The sequence below is a fragment of the Chiloscyllium punctatum genome, chromosome 40 (assembly GCF_047496795.1).
Source record: "Chiloscyllium punctatum isolate Juve2018m chromosome 40, sChiPun1.3, whole genome shotgun sequence".
Lineage (NCBI taxonomy): Eukaryota > Metazoa > Chordata > Chondrichthyes > Orectolobiformes > Hemiscylliidae > Chiloscyllium > Chiloscyllium punctatum.
Window position 1 is genome coordinate 51,824,878 of NC_092778.1, and position 22,113 is coordinate 51,846,990.

Here is a 22,113-nt window from a genome sequence, read left to right on the forward strand (position 1 = left end):
CACCACCCCCTATAAATTCCCCTCCAAGCCACTCATCATCCTGACTTGAAATATATCGCTGTTCCTTCACTGTCACTAGGTCAATATCCTGGAATGGCCTCCCTAATGGCATTGTGGGTCATCCCACAGCAGGTGGACTGCAGCAGTTCAGAAGGCAGCTTATCCTCATCTTCTCAACGGCAATGAGGGGACAGGCAATAAATGCTGGCCAGCCAGCAACGCCCACCTCCCACAAATGAATAATAAAAATTCATATGGCACTTCAAGGCTAGTCAGCCATTTGTGATGAAGATATTTGGAAATTTGGGTTCTAAAGTGAACATGTAAGCTTTAAGCTGATTTATGTTTCCACAGTGTGTGTTAAGAAGGGAAGGACATTGTTTTAGTTTCATTTTTGAGATCTGTGAGTGGTAGTGAGGCGGCCAAAGTTTTGTTTACATGTATCTAAATGATGCTTTTAAAACCCTAGTGGTGATTAGTTCAGCTTCTTAACAATAAAAACAGAAGAGAAGAAAGGTAAGGGACAGTTGCATAGCAACAAGGTATCCTATGACACAGAGAGACAGAGACAGAAACCAATTCTTTTTTCATAGACCAAAACCATCCAGAAAGCCAAGGAGTGGGGTGACATTTTCGAGACAGACTGCAAGTTTACTTCAGACAAAAAGTCCAGTGTTAGCAGAACCCAGAACAGTCAGGGATGAAATATTAGGAAGAGAAGACCTTCAGGAACCAAAGAGGGGCTAAGTGAATCAACATAAGAAATGCATGAGCTCTGGTAGCAGTTTGTACATCTCAGAAAGATGCAATGGTTTAAAAAAAATGAAAATCTTGCCAGAAAGATACCAAGTATGGCTGTACCAACTGAACAGGGGACTTTAGCGACCCTTCATTGAGGTATGAGTATATGTAAAGTTGCTGTTGAGGGTGCAAGGGTTATATCTTTATTTTTGATACGTATAATAAAATGTTTCAACTAGTTCTTTAGTTCTTTTTTTCTTATGTGTTAAATAAATTTTGATTTTATTTTGTTAGAAGAACATTGGCAGCCTCTTGTGAATATATTCAGTAACTGACTACAACAGTAACCAAACTGCAATAATGAAATTTATGATCTATCAAGTCAGCTTTTGACTCTGGGAACTGACTTGTCCACAGTATTACCATCAGCTGGGATCATAGCACACTCAGTGCAGTCATAATTGCTTCTTGGCTTCAAATTCACTTTTTTTTTGCCTGATCTCATTGTCATTTCATTTCTTTTGAGTCCAAAAACCATTCAGTCTCAGCCTTGAATGTATCCAATGACTGGAGAATCTGCAGTCCTCCAAGGAAAAAATGTGGAAGATGGTTATTCCCTTTACTTTATTTCATTGCTTACTTGGTCCCTTGACCAAAAAGTTAACTTAGTTTAAGTTAGTGCTGGTTTAGAACTAGGCCCAATCCCAAAAGCATGCACAACTGGCAGACTGATAACGAGCATGGAGAGGTAGTAAGCAGTATCTGCCTTTGTAGATCATGATCCTCAAGCATTATAGAGTTGATTTCCACACTGGACTAGAAATAGTACAATTGTGCACATGTTTTAAAGGAACATTCAGGATTTTTATGCATTTAAAAGCTGCTTTATATACATTGGATGTAGTCTTACAATTGTGGTGACTTGATTACGATAGCTCTGAGATAATGTTTTAGGGTGTTAACAATCCAGCATCAAATGATAAGAAGTGATCAGTTAGATTTATCATAAAAGCAAATTCTTTTTGCTGAGAGGTTAATTCTCCCAAACTGGGGAGTCTAGGCATGGGGATCATATATCAGAATATGGAGTGTTCATTTTAGACTGAGTTGAGGAGGAATTACTTCACTGAGAGGACTATGAGGCTTATGAATTCTCTATCCCAAAGGGCCTGGATGTTCAGTAGTTGAGAGGTATTCAGGACTGAGATGGATAAATATTTGATACTAAGGATATACAGATGGGATGGGTAAGTGGATTTAAAGTAGAACATTAGCTGAAATGGGGTGGTGACGGGGTTGGGGTGTTACTTAGCATGCGTTGTTAAATTGTGCTGAATGCTAACAATATGGGCTCAATCACATAATGCCCAAGATAGGTTTTCAAAGTTGCTTCTCCCTTTGTCCCACCATGACTGACAGTCCTTACCCAATAAAGATACGACAGAGAGACAGAGAGAGAGAGAGATCAGCCGTGGTTTCTATTTCTGATGGAAATTTGTAGACACATTCTACACAATATTTGCAAACAAAGATCAGCATTTGTTCCCCAAGATCTTCCTCATTCACAAGCTTCACTTGGACTTATTGTTCCCAATCCATTCAGATCCTTTCTGGAATTCCTTGATTTCCCAGGGAACCTAAACATTTGCTTGCTCCCCTTCCTAAAAAAGTTCCTTAACTAGGATTTCTTTAACTTATACTCAGTGCTTCATTGAAGATCACTGCTGTAAGTGAATTGCTTGGTGCAAGTTGTGTCTATCTATTTGGCGGTAATCTGCACTAATTAGAATTGTAGTACTAATTCATAGATTCATAGAAATGTACAGCACGGAAACAGACATTTTGGTCCAACCCGTCAATGCTGACCAGTTATCCTAAATTCATCTCGTCCCATTTGCCAGTCCTTGGTCCATATCCCTCTGAATCCTTCCTAGTAATTTTAAGTGGCTTCAATAATTGTTTCTTAGAACCCCTGATGCGTCATCCAAAGGTGTTATGACATCAATGCTACTTCCCAGTTACACACCCATAAATCACTTGATAACTCTTGAGCAAAAACCTTATTATTAAAAAAAAATTGGCATATTACTATATAAACTCAACCAGCAATAAAGCCCTGTCTTGTTCACTGTGTATATAGTATTTCTCCAAACAATGCACATACTGTGTGAACAGGGACTTATTTCCAATTTTTCAGGGGAATGTTAAAAAGAGAAGCATGTTTCCAAAATTTTTTGTCTTGCTCAAATTTTGAAGCACCAAAACAATTTACTTCCAGGAGAAAACGGTGCTGATTGGTTTGCAAATCGATGATTGGATGAGGTGTTGCTATGGCAAAAGCAATGGGACTGTTGATGGCTTCCCAAGTTCCCTAATTAACATCCCTTCCTTTTCAACAATATTCAAATTTGGACACTCAGACAAAAGCAAAGTGCTTGAGGTTCCAAAGATCTGCAATAAAAGAAAAGCAGGAAGTGCTGGAGAAACCCTGCAGGTCTGACAGCATCAATGGAAAGAAGAACAGAGTAAATCTTTAGAATCCAAGAAGATAGAGTCATAGAGATATACAGCATGGAAACTGACCTTCAGTACAACTTGTCCATGCCAACCAGATATCCTAACCTAATCTAGTCCCATTTGCCAGCACTTGGCCCATTTCCCTCTAAACTCTTCCTATTCATATACCCATCCAGATGCCTTTTAAATGCTGCGATTGTATCAGCTTCTTCGACTTCCTCTGGCAGCTCATTCCATACACGCACCACCCTCTGTGTGAAAAGATTGCTCCTTAGGTCCCTTTCATATCTTTCCCCTCTCACCCTAAACCTATGCCCTCTAGTTCTGGACTCCCCCACCCCAGGGAAAATACTTTGTCTATTTACCCTATCCATGCCCCTCATGATTTTATAAACCTCCATAAGGTCACCCCTCAGCCTTTGTTGCTCTAGGGAAAACAGTCCCAGCATATTCAGTCTCTCCTATAGCTCAAATTCTCCAACCCTAGCAACATCCTTGTAAATCTTTTCTGAACCCTTTCAAGTTTCACAACATCCTTCCAAAAAGAAGGAGACCAGAATTGCATACAATAGTCCATTATTGCCTAATCAATGTCCTGTATAGCTGCAAAATGACCTCCCAACTCCTGTACTCAATACTCTGACCAATAAAGGAAAGCATACCAAACACCACTTTCACTATCCTATCTACCTGCAACTCTACTTTCAAGGAGCTAGGAAGCTGCACTCCAAGGTCTCTTTGTTCAGCAACAGTCCTAGGACCATATCATTAAGTGTATAAGTCCTGCTCTGATTTGCTTTTCCAAAATGCAGCACCTCGCATTAATCTAAGTTAAACTCCATCTGCCACTCCTCAGCCCATTGGTCCATCTGGTCAAGATCCTGTTGTAATCTGAGGTAACCTTCTTCACTGTCCACTAAACCTCCAATTTTGATGTCATCTGCAAACTTACTAACTGTACCTCCTATGTTCACGTCCAAATAATATATATATATATAATATATATATATGGCAAAAGGTAGAGGACCCACCACCAATCCTTGTGGTACTCCAGCGGTCACAGGCCTCCAGTCTGAAAAACAACCCTCCACCACCACCACCTTCTGTCTTCTACTTTCAAGCCAGTTCTGTATCCAAATGGCTAGTTCTCCCTGTACTCCATGAGATCTAACCTTGCTAACCCATGAGGAACCTTGTCGAACGCCTTACTGAAGTCCATATAAATCATGTCCACTGCTCTGCTCTTATCAATGCTCTTTGTTACTTATTCAAAAAAATTCATTCAAGTTCAGAAGACATTATTTCCCACACTCCAAGCCATGCTGGCTATCCCTAATCAGTCCTTGCCTTTCTAAATACATGTAAATCCTATCCCTCAGGATTCCCTCCAACAACTTGCCCACCACCGATATCAGGCTTTCCCTGGCTTTCCTTACCACATTCCTTAAATAGTGGCACCTTGTTAGCCAAGCTGTCAGTAACTAGTGGTTTCAATTTCAAGTTTGTCAATGAGACAACTAGGAATGAAATGAGAAGCAACTTCTTTACTCTGAGAGTTGTTAGAGTTTGGAATGTGTTGCCTGGAGAGTGGATTCCATAGGAGGTTTCAAAAGAGAGCCGGATATATATTTGAATGTGATGATGTTAGAGGACTGTGGAGATCGGGCTGGAGAATAGGACTAGCTGGGTATAGGAGCCAGTACAGTCTTTTTGGGTGGAATGGCTTCTTTCTGTACTGTAAAGTTCTATGATTCTAAGATTCATACAGAACTCAAAACATTAACTCTGTTTCTCTCTCTGTGTACAGATGCTGCCAGACCTGCTGAGTTTATCCAGCACTTTCAGTTTTTATTTTAAATTTGGATGTTGGCTGACAGTAGAATTAGCATATGCCAAAGGCCATCATTATTTTCCATTGAATTTGAAAATGAAAATTGGCAGTGTAGACGAAATCTACATTTATCTACATTTATATAGTCCCTTCCACAGCAACTGGAAGTGACAAAGCATTTTACAGGCAGTAGAATACTTTTGAAGTGTAGTCTTTGTTGTACAAAACATAGCAGCACACAACCATCTCTAACAAATAGCAATGTGATAATAACCAGATAGAGGAATACGAATTAACCAGGACACAAGGGAGAACACCCTTGCTATATTCTAAAGTAATATTGTGTCATATTTAATGCCAAGGGTGCTGAGACAGTGGGCAGGACTTCAATTTTAATTTCTCCTCCAAAAGATGACACGTCCAACATTGCAGCGTTTCCTCTCTACTGTACTGGAGTGTCAGTCATGATCTCGATGCTCAATTCAGGGCTAGAATTGTTTCATCATGATGGAGGCCCTGACAATGTGCCCAAAATCAGACAGTAATCCAGCCTTGGCCATCTGTAGGATTCAAGACAGCATGTTTCGGCTCTCGCGAAATGAATAAACCAATTATTTTCCATTGGGGCTTCTATCCCTTTAAAGGATAAATGCCTGTCACCCAAAGCTTCTGACCAATTGGAGAGCTGGAAGCTCAGTAGACTCAGCAGCACCACTGGTAACTGTGGTCACTGCTGGGACTGCACTGTGAAGATGAAGACAGGCTCCCCTCCCAAACAGGTAAATGGGCTCATGAGGCAGCAGGCATAGGCAAGTTGGTCTGAGAGCTTGCTGCAGGTCAACGATTTCCATCATACAATCCCTTTGTGGGCTTGTAGATGCTCAAATGGAAGCCTACACACCAGTATCACAAGTACCCCCAGTATCACCAGAGTTCACCAGTGGTGGGGGGGGGGGGGGGGGCATCTATTGTAGCGAACATATAATGGAATAGGTCCTTAAATGACCGCTTAAATTGTTTCATTGATTTCTGGGCAGGACAGCTCTTCCTTATGGCAGGAAGATGAAAGATACAGTAATCACTGCCCTCCCTCATACTTTTATCAATTCACTTTCATTTCGGTCTTGATAGGACAGACGGCATCTACATCCCACTGAAAGAACCAACAGAAGATTTGTGGTCCCCAACTCCCTGTGGAACTCAATTCCCTTAATTTAAGTGTTTCAAACAATCTCACAATTTCTAACAATACAGTCGGTTCTGCTATAACACGGTTGTTCTGCTCTTGTGCAGCCCCGTGTTATAAGAAAATCGCATAATACCAGCATCATTTGAACTAATATGGCTGAAATAGCATTATAACCAATAAATGCTTTAAAAGCTTGTGCTTTAGAAACATGCCCCCAATTTGTCAATCACATTCCAGTGAATTTGTATTCACAAAACAAGCGTCACAGCAGAATGATCTGCAAAACAAATTCAAGTGTGCAACTGACTCAATTTTTAATAAACTAAATTCTTCTCTCCAACAACAGAAGCCTAACTAACCTTTCAGATTAGTAGAAATATAAAGTGCACATTCCTACATACCTGACAAGGCAATATTTGTGGGGTCATGGAGGGAGGAACTGCAAGGGAATAAGTTTCTTTCAAACAGCTATCACAGACAAGATGGGGTAGATGGCCTCGCTGTGTGCTATGTTATGCAATCACTGCAGTTCCTGTTCCACTGCACTTGGACTTTTTTGGCTTAGTCAGCATCACTGCTGCAAAAGTTGCTGAATTTAAAATGTATGTAGTTTACAATGCAGATTTTCATCAACTTATGTGCTTGCTTTGAGAGTGATCTCAATAATACAGGTGCTGCTTACAAAACCAGCTGTGCCCCACAAGTGAACTAATCGCTCTTGGGAGTTCCCATAATTAAGTTTGCCTATAGACCTTTGAGGAGACTTCATAGGGTTTGGACTGTCTTTTTTTAAATTTCAGAGCTTATTGAAAAATTGATGACATCACATCTCACAAGCTGAGAAAAAACTTTGTACATTTTTAAAAGTCATTTCCAGTCAGTTCAAGTTGTGTTGCAAGTGATGGGTTGACACTGCTTTCCAATTATTTTTCATGACAAGCCCATTTTCACCCATATTGCTCAAGGTGCAACAAGTTCTTAATCTTAAATAAACCAAAGAAATTGTTTACAAATTTTAGAACCCTTCCCAATTGTGATGGTTTATTCAGGCTTTGTTTTTGCAATGTATAATTTAATTTAAACAGAATAACATATTTTTTGAAATGAGTGTAATTTTTGTTACAGTTTGTAGTGGAGTAACAGATTTTGTTCAAAATGGCTACATGTTTACCAGAACAAACAAAGCACGAAAAAGCCTCTTCCCACAGAAGGAGTAGTTAGGGTCTGGAATGCACTGTCTGGAGATGTGTGGAAGCACGTTCATCTCAGGCATTCAAGAGTGTCAGAAGCTTATTTAAATAGAGATGATATGCAAAGGGGCTCAGGGAAAAGGTGGGAGAGTGGTTAAAAAGTCCGAATGTTCAGAGAGCCAGTGCAGGCATGTGGGCCAAATGGCCTCCTTTGCAATGTAACACTTGTAGATTCTGTGATTCTATGACCAAAACAGAAAATACTGGGAATAGTCAACAGGTTTTGCGGAAGCTGTAGAAAGAGAAACATGTTAATTTTCACTTGCGTGACCTTTCATATAACTGTATAACTGAGTAATAATCTATGTTGGTCAGGGACTTACTATGTAATTATCTTAACAGGCCACCTATGTGCTTTTAATGCTGGCTTGGATATTTGTGCCTGTCTATATATCATCTGGAGTAAGTACATCTGATGTGTTTTACAAATAACTTTATTACAGAAGTTTAGCAAATGCTTAGCTTTATTTATGCTAATGTGCCTTTGTTTCCAAATTATTCATCACAGATAGTGACTATGCCTGAATACCTTCAAAAGAGATTTGGCGGGGAAAGGATCCGGATGTATTTATCTGCCCTATCACTTCTGTTGTCTGTATTCACCAAGATATCTGTAAGCAAATATTGTTTCCCTTTCTGCGTTTCTGTTATTTAAAAATGGTCGCAGAATCTTTCACATCTGCCTGAGAGGGCAGCTGGTGCCTCAGCCTAACATCATATTCAAATGATGGCTCTTCCAATAGTGCAGCACGTGCTCAATGCTGCAGCTTATAGACTTGACTGTTTATCTCAGAGTCGACAGCACTATTTTTAAGGCACAGCAAGGTCTGTACCACATGTATGAAACCATCTCATGGTGAATCGGCTGACTTTTATTTTTAACCATGACCGATTATTCTCCCACTGAAGTTCACAGTTTAATCCCCGTTTTGTTTCCAAGACTTGCTGCCACTTTGAAGTCACATTACCACTGCACAAATGCCAGGCAATGACCACCTCTCTTGTAAAAAGAATCTAACCATCTGTCCTTGATATTCAATGGCATTACCAGTACTGAAACTCCCACGACGCGGAGAAATGCATGTTTCTCCAATGTGAATTGACTATAACGTGATTGAAGAATTTAAATCATTATTTGTATGATGTGAACTTTTCTTACCAGTATTGGCTGCAATGTGATTCCAATCCCATTGGTTGAAATGGTACTGCTATTATGTGATTTTCTTATATGTGGGATTACACAGACACAAAACTATCATGTTATATCATAACAGACTATATTAACATGCAAGGGTCACCATTTACCAGACCAGCCGCATAAATACTGTGGCTACAAAAACACATCAGAAATTGGGAATGATGCAGCAAGTAACTCACACCCTGACTCCACAAAACCCCTTTAACCATCTACAAAGCACAAGCCAGGGTTATGGTGGAATGCTTCCCACTAGCCCGGATGAGTGCAGCTCCAAGAATAGGATGGTAAATCAAGGCTTGCTTTGCCTCAGTGTAGAAAAGTTGAATTCATCTTGTGAGTCACCAAATCTTTACATCTTAAACGGGAGCCCCTTTATTTTGAAACTCATTACCTGAGGCTCCCCAACAAGGGGAAACATTCTCGCAGCTCATGAGAAAATCATCCCCACCTCAAGCTTCATCATCAATGCAGTTTTCTTCTTAAGCACAACTGTTGTGCAATAAGCCATTCTGTGTTAGTCTAGAAAAAGCTGGAGAGCACATTCCTTCAGTTTTAATATATTTGGGTTTTGACTGACATGTCATTTCTTTGTACAAGTCATCATCCCTGAATTTGCCAGAATTGTCACACCCTGTGGCAAGAGAATGCAATGGGAGTGGGAAAGGGAAAGGTGAGTAGACAGACACACCTTCTGCAAATTATATTACACTCAAATCACTTTCTGTCGATCTCGTTTGTCATGACACACCCAGACATATTATAGCTAGTTTGAGCCAGAATAAGGCTCTCTGAATTAACCTTTTGCTTTTACAGTGTTAGTTGCCAATTAAAAGTAATTAATTTTAGCACGAATAACTCTTGAGTTGTTGAAGATTGCAGTTAGATTTCCAACTTTAAAGAGGTGATAGTAAACATTCGGAAAGAAGCTTCACTTGCTTCCAATCCTCTGCCACATACCAGTGCCTTCTTAACAGGCCAGCTGTGCATGATCACTGCCAGTGACTTTAATGCCAGTCTCATTGTGCATTTGCCAATAGAATACCAGTTGAGACTGGCTCAGCGTAGCTTGCCTTACAGTTTTTCCAGAATAATTGGCCTGAATACAAAGGTGACCATCAAAATGGCCATCTGTACATTGGCAAACTGGCCAGGCATAGTGAGTTGCAGGTAACTTATGTGCCCTGAGACAGAATGCACATGTGCTGTCTCCATCTCACACACACGGGTAAATGACAGTATTTCTAATGTTGTGTATAGCAAGGCCAAGGTTCATTGTTTATGAACTGCTTCCAGTTAGCCACAAGGCGCTGCCCACCCAACGATAGGAAATAAGCAAAGCAACTTGAGAGCAATCAGGATAAACTGGGACGAATGTAGTCACTGCTTGCACTCCTGTGATTATAAATGTGTTGTGGCCTTTTACTGTCCAGAGCTATCTCTTCACCTGCTCAGATGTCAGTTCCAAACAGTACTAACTGGTGGTGTGATTAGATCGCAAATATTCCCCTTGTTCCGAGCATTTACCATTCCATTATTTTGCAGTGATGTAACACAGTGATTTTATAGAATGGCAGAGCAGGCTTGAGGACATAATCTCAGATTAAGGGGTTATCCATTTAAGACAGAGATGAGGAGGATTCCCTTTCTCTAAGGATAATGAAGCTGTGGGATTCTTTACCGCAAATGGCTGTCAAGGCTGCGTTGTAAGATATATTCAGGGTTAAGATTATTAATCTCTGGAGGAGTCAAGGATTAAGGCATAAAGCAAGAAAGAGTAGTTGAAGATTATCATGTCATGATCTCATTTAATGATGGAGCAGGCTCGATGGTCCAAACAGCCTCCTTCTGCTCCTATGTCTCATGCAGAAACCTCGGAGAACTGACAATTGGCAGCTGGCACATTTCAGGAGGTATATTAACCCCTCCCCCCCCACCCCTGTCAGTGTGGAATCAAAATGTGCAGGAACCAGGTATTTGGCCAATTGTGCCTGTGCTTGCTCTTTTGAAAGAGTGTTATCTCAGTATTCCCACATCTTCCCAAATCACTTTGTAAATTGTCAAGTGCGCATTCCATTCTCTTTCGAAAGTAATGATTGAATCAAACATTGCATTCTAGATCATGGCAACACACTGTGTATAAAAGCAGTCCTCCTAATCTTGACCCTGGCTCTTTTCTCACATTGTGCCTAATGAGTGACTGCAAGTGAGATTAGCTTCGATTTAGCTCCAGCTTTTATTCTCTTGAAAATATGCTGCATTTATTTTGTGCAACCAGCTATATAATTGACGACAATCATTGCACCATAACATGTGGAGTTTGTTCCTGTTGGTCATGAACTAAAAGTAAGCAGTTCCTGCCAATGATGACTCTTCAAATGAAATTTGTCACATTAATAGAATCTCTGTCTCCCATAGCACTGTTCTTCCTCTTTTTGCGAAGGGTTTTGTATGTCTGTTGTTTCTGATTAAATACTTTGTGAACTAGTATTGATGCCCAAACATGTTATTTGAAACCTGTTGCTTCAGAAGATCTCAATTCCATTCCTGTTAATCATAGAGGCCTTCTGGCTAGTTCATTTTAAGACTGCCTTTAGCGCTGGAGATTATAAGGGATTTCTTTCTCAAATGTCTGTCCCATTGATCAAGGAAAATAAATCTGAGTTGTATATACAGAAGGAGCCATTCTATCTTCGAAGTCTGTACAAGTTGTTGGTTATCTGTGAGATCTGAAATGCTTTCTCTCTACAGAACACACATGTTCCTAACAGAAAAACCGTACAGTAGAATGCAGTGATAATAGTGATAGAATGATACCACACAGAATCAGGGCATTCAGCTCATTTTCACTATGGATGGTTTTTTGGCAAAGCTTTCTAATTATTCCCATTCATCAGTTCTTTCCCTGTGGTCTTCCATTCATTTCCCCGAAATACTTACAATTCCATTTCAAAAGTTAGCAGTGTATTCCAGTTCATAATCATTCGGTGTGAAAAAATAAAATAAATTTTCTTACATATCCTCTTTTGCTAATCACCTTAAATCTCTGTCCATTAGTTACTGGAAACAGATTACTAGTTATTGTGCACTGAAAAGTTTCTCAGTATTCATCCCAACATAACCATTCATGGTTTTGAAAGTTTTGTCAAGTCCACTCATAACCTTCCCCACGTAAAGATGAATACTCCCAGATGTAGTGATTGTAACAAGGTTAGCCTGGTGGACCTCATAGATTATGAGCTGCAAAGCTGGTCCAATCAGGGAGCCCTGGCTGACAGATAAAACAAGAGTGTCAGACATCGTGTTCACTCTGAGAGTTGGCTCAGAGGGAGCTGGATCAGTGTCAAGGACTCTCCCTGTGTAAATAAAGGATGGCTTGGTGACAGGATCCCAACCTCTGTGGAGTTATTTCACTCAACTTATCTATTTTTCTCCACATGACGGTAGACCCTCATTTCTGGATACATAGTACCTTTAATGTAGGAAACCTACCCAAGACACAATGGTAGACACAATCAAAAATAACAGATGATGAACCAAAATGGGGATGTTATGAGATCTGGCAAAAGCTTGATCAAAGCGGATTGCATAGGAGGAGGAAGAGAGGAGGGAACACATGTTGGCTAAAACTACACACACCACTGGTGGGGTTTCACAAAAACCCAAAGTGAGTGAAATCTGGAATCTGCAGGTGGTGTGACACTGGAGGAGGTGACAGAGATCAGGAGCATTCCTTATCTTCCTTTAACCTTTCTAACTTGCCTTTTAAGATTACTTTCATTGTCAACGATTTCAGCTTCAGTCTATACGCGCGATGCCTTGGTTTTCAACTGCACAATAATGTATCATTTTTATCTCATCAGACAGATTTGTATTCAGGAGCCTTGTTTGTGCAAGTGTGCCTTGGATGGAATCTCTACTTGTCAACAATTCTGATGCTGGTTGTCACAGCTCTCTACACTATAGCAGGTAACAAGGCACTCACCTCTTAAAATAAATCTGCTAGAAATGTAAAATGCATTTGTAGAAAGTTGCTCGAGATCACAGTAGGCCAGTCAGTCATTGGGAAGAAAAACCATTTTGATTCCCTTCAGGGACAGTCGAGGGATGCCAGAATTTCTATTCAGTTACTGCAACTGTGCTGGAAATCTCAGGATTTCCTCCACACCCCCAGCAACAAGTTGGTCCCCAAGCAGGAGAAGTTGCTCAGAAGTTGGACTTGTACCTGAGGTCTTTGTGTCTTTTCTTTTTGGCAAGTAAGAGTTGCCAATCCGCTTGTATTGCACTGGAAGCTCCGTAAATTTAGGGGCTAATTTCCATGCCACTGCGTTGAGCAGAGGGTAGAATCATAAAGACGTTTAGTAGTGTTTTTGCTATGAAAGTATCTTTGAGACCTTTTGTCCTGTTAATAATAGAATTATTGGATGAGGGGAAAAGAAAAGTCTGACTCACAGCCAAGGATCATCCAATTGGATAATAGTCTTTTCACTTTCCAATTGGTATAGAGAAATTGGACATCTTGAGAATTGGTGTTGCAGAACCAATAGTGGGAAAGTTTAGGATGGCTATTTAGAAATGAACCCCAGGAACGTATCTAACCATCGTGGTGTAGGAAGTTGTTCTTTACTCGAATTGGTCTGAAGCAAAAATCCATTTATGAAATTTTCATCCTTTATCCCAATGTCCTCCATGTTCTCATCCCTCCTTATCTCTGGTATCTCATCCAGTCCCAGAACCCTTTAACATCCATACTCCTCCAATTCTGGCCTTGTGTGAATACAGTACCTGGTTTTACTTACTCCATTATTGCTGGCTGTGTTTTCAACTTGACAAAACTCAAACCTTTCGACCTGTTTGCTCTTTTAATGGTCCTTAAAACGTAGCTCTTAAACCAAGCCTTTGGTCACCTGTCCATGTGGCTTAGTGTCAAATTTTGTTTCACAATGCTTCCATAAGTGCCTTGGAAGATGTTAAACACATGATATAAACACAAATTGTTGATGTTTTCATTCAATCAAAACGGTAAGTTCTCTTTATGCTCTGTAAATGTTAATGAAGGATGTAAGTATATAATAATACAATTCAAACGAGTGGTGTTGATGTACTTCAATCCTTTCTAAGGATCTTTTTACACTTTATCCTGTTATTATTTCCTGCTCACAATGTTGTATTGCTTATAATCCACTTTTGTCTTTTATGAAAAGACAAAGCTCCAAGGGTGGTTATTTTCCAGCTGTTGTAATTATTTGTCTATTTGGTGTTTAAATACAGAGGGAGGTTTCCAAAGCAATCTTACAATTACAGGATAATTCCCATTATGCTAAAGAATGGCGTATGTCATCAGTGACATCTGCCAATGTGCGGACACATTTGGAATAAGGACCAAGCCAGTACGATTCTAGGAATGCCCTCTCCTACTTAACTCTGTATCATCTTTTTGGCAATACATACACTTTTTGTTGAAGCTATTTTGTCTTGTACTCATCAGAGACACTAATGTAAAGGGAATACAACATCTATACTATCTGGAAGGAGAGTTTTGATTGGTTGACAAGAGGTATGCTGATTGGTAGAGTCGTTGCTATGGAGACTATAGCAGTCAGATGATGATTGACAGTTATAAATGTTATGATGAAAGGTCACTGGAATGGGAATGCTAACTCTGTTTTATTTTCCTGTACAAATGCTGCCAGGTCTGCTGTGGTCATCCAGCACACCCTGTTTTTGTTAGAAGTGTTGCTGTTTTACCTTTATACTTTGGCATTTCTTGCAAATTGTTCTGATGAATGCGAGACAAAAGATTTTGAAGAACTATATCATTTGCTCAGCAATACTCAAGTTGTGTACTCCTAAATGACTCCAGTACATATGAAAGAAAGGTTCCTGATTACGGTGCAAAGGAATTACTTGCTCTCTCTCTCTCTGTACAAAGTCAATGCGACCTCATAAAATGCAGTGCCCCAATTGATGGTGGGAATAATTCTAAGCAATCAGCAACATAAAACAAATTCTTGGGGAAAGCCTGACGGAGGCCTACTTGTCAATATAACATTGGTGCAGCTTTCAAGATGAGTAAGTCTCGAAAGCCCCTTTAGACCATGGGGGTCTCAGTGGGTAAGTTTGCTCAGCACTGTACACCTCAGGCCTTGCTTCCAAACCAAGGGTCAGGTTAATTTGCTTTTATACGCCATTGGCAACACTGATGATTCAATTTAATGCTGACTCGAGATGTGAGCAAAACAGCAAAAGGTGAAGAATGAATTAAAGTGCTCAAGATCTACTTTAGTCTTGGGTGTAATGAAGTTATCAACTTTGTTAGGTTTAACCAACCCAGCCAGGAACTGAGGAAGATTAGGGATTCTCTCATAAATGTCCTGTCCTGTCTAGCAGACCACTGTGACCAAACGAGAACCCTACAAGATGAGCTTATTGGAGACTGCATAACAGCTAGTACTCAGGATGAAGCTCCATCTGGTCTTGGCCAAAGAAAGCCTTGCTTTGTCCAAAGCCTTTGAAATAGCCCAGTTGGCTGAAATCCATAACCAGAGCAAATCCTTTCTTTAGAGCGACCAAGGAGTTACTGAGAATCCTCAGCTGAATCTGATCAGTTTGTTAATCACAAATCAGGTGGGTTTTGTAGGAAAGGCGTGGTCACCACCATTGCTCCTTCATGGTATAGTGGGAAATGAATCCAACAGTGGGATATGCAACAGAAAGGATAATCTCAGAACAGTTCCAGCAGTGGGACAAAATAAATTACAACAATTTATTCCTGTCAAGCACATTGATGCTAGTGAAGACAAGATCAATTTGTTATTTATTTGGTGCGTCAAGTTGTAGAACATCTTCTAATCTTAATTTGTTTTCATTCCTGATGTGTTAATGGTTCAGCAATGCTGGAGAAGCTTGACACCATCCAGCCTGCTTGCTTGGCATCCCATCCACCAGCCACTTCACTAACAATTCACAGCAGTAGCAGTGTGAACCATCTACATGATGCACTTTAGCAACTGATCCAGGCCCCTGACACTACCACCCAAATTTACAATCCCTACCATTTATACTTGAAAATATATCACTAATCCTTCACTGTTGATGAGTCAAGCTTATGAAACTCCCTCTCCAACAGCTTTGTGGGTCTCCCCATACACCAAAGACTACAGCAATTCATGAAGGCAGCTACCTACTCAAGGGCATTTGGGCTTGGGCAATATCCCCTGTTTGTTATTTAAATACTCAGCCTTGTTTCGAATTAGATTTTGGGGGTCATTGCATCTGTTTGTTTTGATACAGTACCCATGGTAACCTCACCTTCAATCCTCTAACGTTCAGTTGTGAGGTACAGGTAGTAGATAATTTCCTAATCAACTTGTTTAGAGATGCTATAACAGACCTCTGAAGCTGGTGGGATTTGAACACAGGTCTCCTAGCTCAGAGTAAGTACACTACCACAACTTCACAAGTGTCCCTTGAAGTACAGGTAGTATATAAATGAAAGGCAAGTGATACCTTTGTGCCAAATGTTGTTGCGGTGAGCATGCATTTGGGCACAATTCTAATTTCTAATCAACGGTATCTGTTGTTGAAAAATTGCCCCGAATCTTCTTTATTCTGCAGATGCTCACTGTATAGAACATAGAGGTAGCTAATTCAGTCACGCTCTTTAATACAGCACAGAGACAGCCAGCCCTCTGGCAGACTCTGTCCATGCAGTCTCTGCTATCTCTTTTGACCAGCATTAGCGGTGATCTGTATAAACTGATACAATTATGCCTTGCCTGGCCTCACTGAACATTCCACAATGGCCATGATCAAATGCCCATCCCTTCCTTTTGTCTCCAGGGATATCTGCTGGGTATCCCTCTTACCACCAGAATAGAATATTCAGAAACAATCATTCCTAAAGATAGAGTGTTGCTCATGACTGGTCTAAAGAATGTATACTATAACAGTTTTACCATTGCTTACATGCAAGAGGATTGTTGTGAATACCTAAAATCCTGAGGGCATTTGACAGGAGGGATAATGAGAAGATGTTTCCCCTTGTGGGAGATACTTGTACTTAGAGGATACAATTTAAAGATGAAAGGGTCTTCCAGGCAGAGATTAGGTGAATTATTTTCCTTTCAGAGGATCATGAGTCTTTGGAACTTTCTTCAGCAGAGAGCTGCGAAAATTGAGACGTTGAATATGATTCAGGCAGGAGTAGATTCTCGACTTATTAGAGAATCAGAAGTTATTGGGGTAGCTCGTAATATGAAGTTGCAACCATAACCGTAAGATCAACCATAATCTTACTGAATGGTGGAGCAGGATCAATAGTCTCTGCCAGCTCTTAAATTTCTTAGAACAGTCAACAGGGTATTGGATGGTTATTTGGATAAAAATAATTTGCAAGTATCTGGGGGAAAACAGGAGATTGGCACCAGATAACAATACTTATTTAACAAGTTGGTATGGGCACAATGGACTAGAAGGCCTCATTCTGCACCATAACACAGCTGTAACTCTTTGAAAGCATACATTCTTAATTCCTCTGGAATTATTCAGCAATTCTTCAATTTGTATCAAAAACTACTACTATCTGTTCAAGAACAAGGCTCACCACTGCGTTCACAGATCAATAGGGATGGGCATTAAATGCCCCTCCTGCCAGTGATGCCTTTAGAAAGTAATTTCTTGCCTTCTCCTCTCGACAGAATCTACACATGTCCCCTCTGCTCTCTCCAACAGCCCCTCACATGCATCCGCTTTTATAAGATTGTGACAGAAAACTTGGTGAGATTTAATTTAACTTACGTGCAGAAAGTGGTTTCAAACAATTTTAACTCAAATAAATTAGACCTGCCAATCAAAAGCTGTTTTTGCTTGTGCACAATTACAACTAAGTGCATATAAATGTATGTATGCAGATATAAAATGAAGAGACCCTTGATGCTCATTTGCATTCTGCAGGTGAGACCTTAATTTTCAAACTGGGAAGAACTGTTTCTTTCTCCCTCCTTTTCGGAAAGAGCCCATCAAACCCTTTTAGCAGGCTTGTGATTAAACCTGCCAAGCTTCATTCACGCTTAGTTGGAAAAGTAAGGTGGGGTGGGAAGGAGGACAATTTTTTTACAAATGGTTTGTGATCTGTCTTTTCTGCAGTTGGTGCATCTCCAACATTTTCCTTGAGGTTAGCAGTTCTGGGCTTACCAGATGTCACAAAAACGTGTTAAAATGGATGTTTAGAATTACCTAATGAAAGTACTAATAAGCACCCTTAACTGCCTTCAAACTTCAAAATTTATTAAGTCCCTGAAGAAGATATGCTGAGAATGAGCATAACACCTGAAGCAATCACAAGGGTCAGATCCGTGACCTTGATGAATGGCAAAAATTCCCTTCCTGTCTAGCCCAGCCTGAAAATAAAATGTGTAGCAACTGTTTGAGAAATTACCTATCTACACGGCTTCTTTTCTTCTCTTCTTCAGATGAGTTAATTTGAATTTGAGAAGAACTCCAACCATCTGCCCCAGGATTCTTGTGGCATTATGATAGTATTTTTATATTCATATGTGAGAGGTGGGCGTCATTGGCTGACCAACATTTATTGCCCATCCCTAGTTGCCCTTGAGAAGGTGATGGTGAGCTACTGCCTTGATCCGCTGCAGTCTATTTGATGTGGGTTGACCCACAATGCCATTAGGGAGGGAATTTCTGGATTTTGACCCAGCGAAGGAATGACGATATATTTCCAAATCAGGATGGTGAGTGGCTTGGAGGGGAACTTCAAGGTGATGGTGTTCCTATATATCTGCTGCCCTTGTCCTTCTAGATGGAAGTAGTTGTGAGTTTGGAAGGTGCTGGCTGAGAATGTTTGGTGGCTTTCTGCAGAGCATCTTGTAGACAATATGCACTACTGCTACTGAGAATCAATGCTGGAGGGAGTGGATGTTTGTGGATGTAGTGCCAATCAAGTGGCTGCTTTGTCCTGGATAGTGTCAAGCTTCTTGAGTATTGTTGAACCTGAACTCATCCAGGCAAATGGGGACTATTCTGTCACACTCAAGACTTGTGCCTTGTAGATGCTCGACAGCCCTTGGGGAGTCAGGAAGTGTTACTCATCCCAATATTCCTAGCCTCTGTCCTGTCTTTGAGCCAGAAGCCCGGGTTCAAGTCCAGAGGCCTTAACAAGTTGATTGAAAATGTCTGCAAAATCTTATCATAACCCTACAACTGCTTCATGATCATATAACCACTAGAGTACTGAGTGGGAGATGTGAAGTAGACAGCTTTAAAGCCAATCAGTGTCAAGTAAGGTAAAGATAATGTAACCACAGTCCCAGAGGATAAGACCATAAGACCATAAGACATAGGAGTGGAAGTAAGGCCATTCGGCCCATCGAGTCCACTCCGCCATTCAATCATGGCTGATGCGCATTTCAGCTCCACTTGCCAGCGTTCTCCCCGTAGCCCTTAATTCCTCTAGACAACAAGAACCTATCAATCTCGGCCTTGAAGACATTTAGCGTCCCGGCTTCCACTGCACTCCGTGGCAATGAATTCCACAGGCCCACCGCTCTCTGGCTGAAGAAATGTCTCCGCATTTCCGTTCTGAAATGACCCCCTCTAATTCTAAGGCTGTGTCCACGGGTCCTAGTCTCCTCGCCTAACAGAAACAATTTTCTAGCATCCACCTTTTCAAAGCCATGTATTATTTTGTACGTCTCTATTAGATCTCCCCTTAATCTTCTAAACTCCAACGAATACAATCCCAGTATCCTCAGCCGTTCCTCATATGCTAGACCTGTCATTCCAGGGATCATCCGTGTGAATCTCCGCTGGACACGTTCCAGTGCCAGTATGTCCTTCCTGAGGTGTGGGGACCAAAACTGGACACAGTACTCCAAATGGGGCCTAACCAGAGCTTTATAAAGTCTTAGTAGTACATCTCTGCTTTTATATTCCAACCCTCTTGAGATAAGAGACAACATTGCATTCGCTTTCTTAATCACAGACTCAACCTGCATGTTTACCTTTAGAGAATCCTCGACTAGCACTCCCAGATCCCTTTGTGCTTTGGCTTTATTAAGTTTCTCACCATTTAGAAAGTAGTCCATTCCTATATTCTTTTTGCCAAAGTGCAAGACCTCGCACTTGCTCACGTTAAATTCCATCAGCCATTTCCTGGACCACTCTCCCAACCTGTCTAGATCCTTCTGTAGCCTCCCCACTTCCTCAGTACTACCTGCCTGTCTACCTAACTTTGTATCATCGGCAAACTTCGCTAGAATGCCCCCGGTTCCCTCATCCAAATCATTAATATATAATGCGAACAGCTGTGGCCCCAGCACCGAACCCTGCGGGACACCGCTCGTCACCGGCTGCCATTCTGAAAAAGAACCTTTTATCCCAACTCTCTGCCTTCTGTTAGATAGCCAATCCTCAATCCATCCCAGCAGCTCACCTCGAACACCATGGGCCCTCACCTTGCTCAGCAGTCTCCCGTGTGGCACCTTATCAAAGGCCTTTTGAAAGTCCAGATAGACCACATCCACTGGGTTCCCCTGGTCTAACCTACTTGTTACCTCTTCAAAAAATTCCAACAGGTTTGTCAGGCATGACCTCCCTTTACTAAATCCATGTTGACTTGTTCTAATCAGACTCTGCTCTTCCAAGAATTTAGAAACCTCATCCTTAATGATGGATTCTAGAATTTTACCAACAACCGAGGTTAAGCTGATTGGCCTATAATTTTCCATCTTTTGCCTTGATCCTTTCTTGAACAAGGGGGTTACTACAGCCATCTTCCAATCGTCCGGGACCTTTCCTGACTCCAGTGACTCTTGAAAGATCTCAACCAATGCCTCTGCTATTTCCTCAGCAACCTCTCTCAGAACTCTAGGGTGTATCCCATCAGGGCCAGGAGATTTATCAATTTTAAGACTTTTTAACTTTTCTAGCACTATCTCTTTCGTAATGGCAACCATACTCAACTCAGCCCCGTGACACCCTTTAATTTTTGGGATATTACTCCTGTCTTCCACTGTGAAAACTGACGCAAAGTACTTGTTAAGTTCTCCTGCTATTTCCTTATCTCCCATCACTAGGCTCCCTGCATCAGTTTGAAGTGGCCCAATGTCTACTTTTGCCTGTCGTTTGTTTCTTATGTACTGAAAGAAACTTTTACTATTATTTCTAATATTACTGGCTAGCCTACCTTCATATTTGATCCTCTCATTTCTTATTACACTCTTTGTTATCCTCTGTTTGCTTTTGTATCCTTCCCAATCTTCTGATTTCCCACTGTTCTTAGCCACTTTATAGGATCTCTCTTTTTCTTTAATACATTTCCTGACTTCCTTTGTCAGCCAAGGTTGTCTAATCCCTCCCCAGTTAATCTTTCTTTTCTTGTTCATAGATCATAGAGCTACTCACTCATTAATGAGAAATGACCATTGCTGGTTTAACCTGAGGGTCATCACAGCTCATACAAGGGATGAGATTGAGAAGGCAGGAGCTTCATGGTCACCTCAGCCAGTGTGGGAATTGAATCCATGCTGTTTGTATCATTTTGCATCACAAACTAGCCATCTGGCCAACTAAACTTGCTGAACTAACTTTGATTGACTCATGACACCTGTCCTTTTGGACATCTACACCTCCCAATCTCTATTTGTTTAAGCAATATTTTGGTTTTCTGCTTCTTCTATCAAACAAAATAATTTTACATCTGCCATGTTCCAGCCCATTCACTTAGCTGGCCCAAGTCCACTTAAAACTCCTTCCATTTTTCTCACAAAGTATATTTTATATACTTTGGAGTTTTCAGCAAATTTGGAAATAATACGTTTAGTTCCCACTACCAAATGATCGATGTAGATTGGAAATAGATGCGAACTCAGCACTGATCTATGTGGTAACTCACAAGTAACACCCTGCCATCTGACAATGATCTGTTTATCTGTTCTGTCTGCTTTCTGTCTGAGAGTTAACCAACTCTCAATACAGTGCCATTGACTTCCTAAGTGCGATCTTATCAAAAATCTTCTGAAAATCCAAATACTCCTCATACACTAGTTCTTCGTTATCTATGCTATAAGTTAACATCCTCAAAAAAGGTTTGTCAAACTTGATTTGATTTGAATGATTTCCCATTTCACAAACACCTGTTCACTCCACTCAATTTTTACCATTCTTTTTCTAAATGTCCAGTTGTCACATTCTTTCTACACATTGTTTGGGATGATCTCGTGAAGGGCAATGTGTCCATCAAACTGTTTAGCTTTGACTCTCAATATCTGTGGAACATCCTGCTCTGTGTCCCTGTTCCAGGTACATGCAGATCCAGGGCAGGAATCCATCAGAGTGGTCATCCTCCTTAAACAGAGGGACTATGAATGATGCT

General features: G+C 40.7%; 1 protein-coding gene across 2 annotated transcripts in view; it reads left to right on the forward strand.

Moving 5' to 3' along the window:
* Positions 1–22,113, forward strand: part of LOC140464606 (sodium/mannose cotransporter SLC5A10-like) — a 142,344-nt gene that overhangs the window by 13,405 nt on the left and 106,826 nt on the right. For both annotated transcript variants that reach the window (XM_072559886.1, XM_072559885.1), the window contains exons 4-6: positions 7,871–7,930; positions 8,037–8,141; positions 12,587–12,692. In XM_072559886.1, coding sequence (XP_072415987.1) covers positions 7,871–7,930; positions 8,037–8,141; positions 12,587–12,692 — 271 coding nt within the window. The remainder of the gene's footprint in view (positions 1–7,870; positions 7,931–8,036; positions 8,142–12,586; positions 12,693–22,113) is intronic.